Source organism: Perkinsus marinus (assembly GCF_000006405.1).
Source record: "Perkinsus marinus ATCC 50983 genomic scaffold scf_1104296965864, whole genome shotgun sequence".
Taxonomy (NCBI): Eukaryota; Perkinsozoa; order Perkinsida; family Perkinsidae; genus Perkinsus; species Perkinsus marinus.
In genome coordinates, this window is record NW_003204184.1 from 67,445 (window position 1) to 74,160 (window position 6,716).

The window sequence follows — 6,716 nt, forward strand, 5'->3', positions numbered from 1 at the left end:
CATCAAGGTGTGAAAATGATTCAGTAGGGCAAAGATTATAGACGTGTCGATTGGATATCGATTCTAGATTGGATCGATTCTACGATCTGTGGCACTCTAGATACTACAGTACCGTTCTTTCTGTTGACCACGCATGTATCCACTAAGGTGAGGTCATACGAATCCTATTGTCCACGTACTTGGTGATGACGGGGAGTTATGCTCCTCTACGACGCAAAATCAGGCGCGCGCGTTACGATTGAGGCAAATCTTACTACTCACAAATGCTCAACATTACGCATACGCGGTGTACGCAGGCGTCGAATTGTGTGCAGTGACGGGTGATCCAATCGTGATGCTGCAGCCGACTGAAAACTCACTGCTGGCCCTTGCTCACCGAACACGACAGGTTACGATGATTAGTTCTTAGGCATGACGTATTATGATATGTGATGATTTGCTGGATGCGCAATTTTAACAGCGTTTTTGTCTAGGCACCGTGATAATCTAAAACTTCGCCGTACTATCACTAACAGGTTCATGCTGAAATTGAACCACCTATCGAGACTATCAACTACTAGTTCGGTTGTGCCACCACAATCTAAAGCAGCGTCTTGAAGTTCTTCGGTTATTCATTGGCAGTTAGTTGACTATCGTGGTGTTGTTCTTTGTTCATGCCGGAGTTCAAGCAGAAGCTCGGTGCCGAATTCCCCAACTTCGACTGCAAGACCACAAAGGGTGACTTCAAATTCCACGAGTTCCTTGACAGTGATCCGAAGAAGCCGTACACGGTGAGCACTTCCGCTATCTCTGTGTAGTGGTGGCACATCTCTGGTAGATCTTGTTCTCGCATCCCAAGGACTTCACGCCAGTCTGCACCACCGAACTGGGAAAGTTGGAGAAGAACAAGGACGAATTCACCAAGCGCGGAGTGAAGCTCATCGGTATCCACTCCTCTCGTTGATGCTCGGCTTGTGAATTCCTGAGCTCTCAGGCATTTCCTGCGACAGTGTCCCGGACCACCACGCTTGGAGTAAGGACGTGCTCGCCTATCAGAACATGCCAGGAGATGATCTGTCTTATCCCATCATCGCGGATCCCGATAGAGAGATCGTGGGTGTGCTCCTGCATTATCGTGATGAATTCTCTCCCGTCTTGTCAGGTGAGTATGCTTGGAATGTTGGATCCCAACGAGAAAGATGCTGCTGGGGTTCCTCTACCTGCTCGTGCCCTTTTCGTCATTGGGCCTGATCACAAGCTGAAGCTTTCTATCGTCTATCCCGCTACTACTGGGCGAAACTATGATGAGGTCAGTAGATTGCTCTGTGCTTCCCTGAAGTACCACTCAGCGTGATATTGACGTGCTGCTTTTCAGCTCATTCGCACCCTCGACAGTCTACATCTCACAGCAGACTTCAGTCTCGCCACTCCGGTTGACTGGAAGCAAGGCGAACGTGTTATCGTCGCTCCGAACGTCGCTACGGAGGAGGCTCAGAAGCGTTTTAAGAATCTCGAGATCAAGGACTTGCCCAGTGGAAAGCCTTATCTGCGCTATGTTGATGCTCCTGAGTGATTCTATTGCCGATTCGTTCTCTATGTGATTCGGTATTACAGAAAGATCGCTATCTGATTTTCTCATGACTCTGCTGAGATTCGAGTTGAGCGAGTGGGACTTTATTTTGGCAATCACAAACTCGTACCACATTCGAGATGGTGGCGTGACTAGGGAACATACTGAATGAAATTGGCAAGTGCAATTCGCATCGTATTGTCGCACAGGAAGAAAGTGAACGCACTCCGTAGTCAGAAACCCGAAACTCATGGTCCCTCATGGTGAGACTGATAGCAACTCTGAAACACAATTGAACTAGTTGAACAAGATACGGCCTGAACTCATGAAGGCACATCGCATGTAATGATCTCGTCACTTGAAGGGCGGATGCGGCACAGGCTCTCGCATGCTGCTAGAGAGTCTTACTGTCTCGGCTCTTTTAGGCAGGGCTCGCTTATGAATTCGTACCCTCTTGGTGCGACTGTTGAAGTCACTAGTCAGTCGATTTTGAGAGGATGATTGAACCTCCTGTTTGGTATCACTCACAACGTGCTCAGTTTTGGGGGTAGAAGGGCAACGGTGTCCATTTGAGGCCCTTATCTCGCTTTGCGTCGGAGATGGTTTGCTTGACTTCAGCAGTCTTTTTAGATGTTCAGTACACTCGAAGCATCGCTGATAACGCTCATATAGCGTCGGCGGATTAGCCTCAGCCAAATCCAATGAGAAGTTGTCGAACTGTGATCCGCGCATCTGAGTTTTTCCGGGAGGGGAGCCAGAGCATACAGATAGAACTGCTCACGTTGTCCTCCTCCAGCATAGACTTGAGCCTGCCGTTTTCATCCTCAAGATTCTCGATACGTTGTTCGAGTTGGTGAATATACTCATGCACTGCTTGAGGATCTCCATTGTTGATCGGTCCTTCAGAATGAACTGATGCCTCCTGAACAAACGCCCTAAGCATCTCATGATGGCACCGGGGACAAGATTGCGCTTGATCCTCGATGGCGATCACAAATGAAGTAAAATTGGAGACGGAGGCCACAACCATAGAGCAGGAAGAGGAGCGGAGACAGTGCCACCAGCAGAGCTTCGAGCCTCTTATCCCGCTCGTGAAGATCGTTTTCAAGCCGCCCGATTCTCCTCGTCAGGATCTCTTTCTCCAGCGCGAGCTCAAAAGTTCTCCGCCGGGCCTCCTCTTTCCTGAAAGAAGGTTTGTGAGATGTGCCATTCTGGAATATTCACATCAAGTCGGAGCGGTGCTTCAAAATTCCCAAGGTAGAAATCTCGGATTCCAACTCCGTGGCGACAGATCTGAGCTTCTCGCATCCTGAACAATCGATAGCATTCCGAGGGAAGCCACACTGCTCGAAGCTGCTCACCCAAGTCAACGAATGCCCTCGTAGCATCTGTGCTGTTCGCACCCTCTGGAGGCTCCTTACCGACTGCACGATGATCCTCGATAGAGGCACAATCAGCTCTACTAAGACACTGAAGCTGCTCGCGCAGCTCAGCCAACTCGGCGTAGCATGTCTCAAATTTCATCCTGCGTCGCCGCAGGATCCTGCGAACAAGTACAGTAACAAAAGCAATGTTTGCCATGAGCATTTTATGGGCCATAGTCAGGGATGCGATCAAGCTGGCTCACTCAGGATCTTCGGCTGGCCCTGAACCGAGGTGACTTGTTTCGTGCTTTCTCTGGTCGCCGAGTCGCTCAGGCTTCTGGAGCCTCAGCTTCCGTAACTCAGCTTGCTCGTTGAGAAGTTCCTAGATCGATCGCGGAATCGGGAAATCACCGGTTTTCGTCACTTCAACTCGTTCTTCCAACTCGATGTTCTCCACACTCAATTCCAACCTATCCTGTTGAAGACTCCGCAAGGTCCTGTCGAGTTCCCCCTCGAGAAACGGGATTGCCTCAGAAGAGGAGCTGAGCCATGGTGATGATGCAGACTTACTGAGCGAGACAGCCTATCACTAGCTTCGGTGTCCTGTCTGCGAGGAGGACTCCCGAACTCTATGGAGCATGAGTGTTTGTTGAGGCATCTTGGTCCGGGCAACTCCTACTAATGTCACTTCGTTTGGATCGTCAATAGCATTCGGCTTACATCGTTTCTCATTCCACCCAAATCGTGATGAGGGGCAGCCATTAATCCTAGTGCCAACAAAACGTTCCCTGATAGCGTGATCCTACAGAGGATAGAAGGAACCGAGTAGGACGGGTCTGTGCTCGTCTCTAAGGAAGTCTGACGAATTTGAACAATATCCCGCTAGGTGGGATGAGATCGGGCCTGTGGTCAAACTCCGCGCCAACAATTCCATTTCAACACTCGGATCTCGTTGCAACAGTCGGAAGGATCTCGCTTGTCTCCGATACGAGCTTTCAGTAATGGGCCTGTTTCATAGGAGCAAATTGCGCCTTAAACTTAAGTAACGCCTTAAGTATACCTTAAGTAACTCCTTAAGTTGCTCCTAACTTTAAGGCGCCTTAAATTAAGTATCCTTGTGAAACAGGCCCAATATGGTAAAGTCATTTGGTGATCTCGAGGCGCTGCGAACATTGTTCGAGTGAGGAGTCCACAGGGATAGCGCGACACTACTAGTGCCAAACTATTGTCGGTGTCGAATCTTGGATGTAGATCGGAGCGACTGTATGCAGAAAGGAGTCGTCTAGCCGGAGACTATGCCTTACTTCGTGAACACAACAGACCCTCTGTCGCATAGCGCGACTCGCGTGTGCATCGCTTCCAGCAACATCTCGACATCATGGCTCTCAACAAATGAAGTATTGAACATCTACAGAGATAAGTGCCGGGTAGGCTGCAGATACATCCAGTTGCATCCTCACAACGTTAATGACATCTCTGTTCGCAACTGCGCTCACTTCCGCTCAACAGGACGTCGTCCGAGGATGGAAGCATCTGGTGATTGCTGATCCCACTTGTGAAGCTGGTACTTAGAAAGGTTCCTCCTTCCGTGCTCCTCCATGTTACATAGCGGATGACGCTGCATCAACACCGTGTCTCCGTCACGCCCCTTCACCCAATGAACCCCCATGTACGCTGTGGACTTTTTGAGAACGGTGAGTGTGAGACTCTTGAAGTCCAATCCTCGGTTAATAATAGATATTACGCCGTCGCATATCGGCACATACGTAGCGAAGGGATTGGCCTGGGTGATAGAATCCAGTTCCAGCTTAGCGTCCATGACAACGCCGCGGAAAAATCCAAGCGTGAGATTTCTTCCATCACGGCTGCCTACGTAGGTGCCGTGGAGATCTGGTAAGCTATAGGATGGCTTCAGAGCCATGAATCCTTTCGCGCATACGTCCTCCAGTTCGCTTTTCACTTGGGATGGAGCTTCGCTGACTTGGTTGTTCGTTGCCCTCACATAGGAGTACCTCACGGGTTCGATTCGGTTGAAACAAGTTCCGTCGCGAACAACGTCCGCCACATATTCTGAGGTCTCGCCATCCGCCACTCGGAGGATCAGTGCCTTCCGGGGAACGCTGCCCGAGTCGGCATCCATGCATCGTTTCTGCGCGCAATTGTAGGGTATGTAATCGAACACTGTGAGATTCAGATTGTCTGATCCCTGCTCATGACTTCGGATTCTCCCAGAAAACTCTTTGAAATATTTGGTTACGCCATGATGCACCGCTTCGCTACGCTTGGTCACGGCAGGTGGATTCCACGGTATGAAAATGTACTCGACGTCTCTCTTTGAGCTTGCGTACAGTACTTCTCGTTCTCTGATGACATCGAGCGTGTCTAATTCATCGGAAACGCCCGAGGACTGGACAGGGTATACGCACAGACAGCATAAGCAAAGGTATTGCAATGCAGCTTTGATGGATGAAGGCATTTGGAGAGGATTGACGGCAATCGGCAGAGCTACAGAGACCTTGACTGATGAAAGTGATCGTCGATTCAAAAGCATCCTTTATTACGACTGATGACGCACTCAATGTAAAATTATTTTCCTCCTCGGAGGCTGGGAGGATTATAAGGAGTCTCCCGGACTCAACGGAAACTTGGATGTGCGCTCAATTCGTTTTTGTCTCTGCCGAGAGCTCGAGAATCTTCATAGAACTTACGTGTTACGATCGATCATAGCAGAATAGAGCTTGTGATCCTTCAGTTGAGGTCCATTATCTCCAGAGGCAGTGCCCTCTTCCAGACGTCGTTTACACCTACGGTTTTGACGATTCCCACCCGTTTGTCGGGGAGGGCGAGCGCTAACTAAAACTGATTCATACCTGCAGTTGAAAAATTGACGTAAGTCATCGCGCTCTTCTTTTCAATCGATTGTCCTCTCGATGAGGGAAGGCAAGTATTCCTACGATTCTCATGCAAGTCGTGAAGGTGTCGATTTAGTCTGACTCCTCGGCCTTGTGTTGAACAGTTTAGAGGTGTCAGTTCGAGGACTGTCCGCTCTGCGGGCAGTTAATGCATTTGACAATCACAAAGGCCACAGCGGCTCTCTACAGAAACACTCATTATCTTCGATCGTCTTTAAGCTTCTTCCGTCCGATACTCCACTATCGCTCACTGATGACTACTCCTGCTGAGGATTCCACTGCTGCCACCGCGGCACCAGTCGCCAACGGTAGGAAGAGGTTGAGGAAGAGTTATGGTTGAAAAATTGAATGTCTCAGAGTCGACTGAGACTCCCCAAAAGCTCCCCGCCCACGAACGTAAGCGTTTGGCCCGTGAGGCTAAGGCCGCCGCGGCTGCTGCCAAGAAGGCCGAACGCGAGGCTAAGATGGCCGCGCAGAAGGTGAGTAATGACGCGACCATGTGTGGTTTGGAAGTGGTCCCTACTGCAGGCCGCCAAGGTTGATAAGGTCAGCGATGAGGATTTGGATCCCACCCAGTACGCAAGGCTCTTCGATGGGGTTAACATGTGCTTTGGGAAGGTACCGGAATAACCGTTTGGCTGAGCTCGACACCATCCGAGCCTCTGGTCGAGAAGCATACCCCCACAAGTGGCCAGTCGATTCTACTGTGGCTGAAGTTACTCAGAAGTACACAGACCTCGAGGCTGGTCAGCATACCGCCGATGTGGGAACATTCAATTTCCCTTTCACTTGGTGCTTACTCATTCATCATCAGGTTGTGTGCTTGGCTGGTCGCGCCATGTCCAAGCGTGAGAGCGGCAAGCATATGGTTTTCTATGATCTCTGGGAGGA

The 6,716-nt window shown here is 50.0% G+C and overlaps 4 protein-coding genes across 4 annotated transcripts in view; 2 read left to right on the forward strand and 2 right to left on the reverse strand.

Annotated features, from left to right (window-relative positions):
- Positions 1-653: 653 nt before the first annotated feature.
- On the forward strand, positions 654-1,552 carry Pmar_PMAR008969 (peroxidoxin 2, putative; the record flags this gene model as incomplete). The annotated part of the gene is made up of 5 exons (XM_002769423.1): positions 654-770; positions 818-923; positions 974-1,092; positions 1,142-1,288; positions 1,355-1,552. The coding sequence occupies 5 exons, from the start codon at positions 654-656 to the stop codon at positions 1,550-1,552; spliced, it is 687 nt and encodes a 228-aa protein (XP_002769469.1).
- A 1,217-nt stretch (positions 1,553-2,769) lies between these two features.
- Positions 2,770-3,148, reverse strand: Pmar_PMAR008970 (hypothetical protein; the record flags this gene model as incomplete). Its single annotated transcript, XM_002769424.1, has 2 exons — positions 2,770-2,858; positions 2,911-3,148. The coding sequence occupies 2 exons, from the start codon at positions 3,146-3,148 to the stop codon at positions 2,770-2,772; spliced, it is 327 nt and encodes a 108-aa protein (XP_002769470.1).
- Positions 3,149-4,405: 1,257 nt separating this feature from the next.
- On the reverse strand, positions 4,406-4,732 carry Pmar_PMAR008971 (hypothetical protein; the record flags this gene model as incomplete). The annotated part of the gene is made up of 1 exon (XM_002769425.1): positions 4,406-4,732. One exon carries the CDS (start codon positions 4,730-4,732, stop codon positions 4,406-4,408), a length of 327 nt encoding a protein of 108 aa, XP_002769471.1.
- Positions 4,733-6,078: 1,346 nt separating this feature from the next.
- The window catches only part of Pmar_PMAR008972 (Lysyl-tRNA synthetase, putative), a gene marked incomplete at its 5' end in the record, with an annotated part of 2,017 nt that continues 1,379 nt past the window's right edge, over positions 6,079-6,716 (forward strand). The window contains 5 exons of the mRNA XM_002769426.1: positions 6,079-6,133; positions 6,183-6,304; positions 6,354-6,400; positions 6,444-6,588; positions 6,640-6,693. Coding sequence (XP_002769472.1) covers positions 6,079-6,133; positions 6,183-6,304; positions 6,354-6,400; positions 6,444-6,588; positions 6,640-6,693 — 423 coding nt within the window. The remainder of the gene's footprint in view (positions 6,134-6,182; positions 6,305-6,353; positions 6,401-6,443; positions 6,589-6,639; positions 6,694-6,716) is intronic.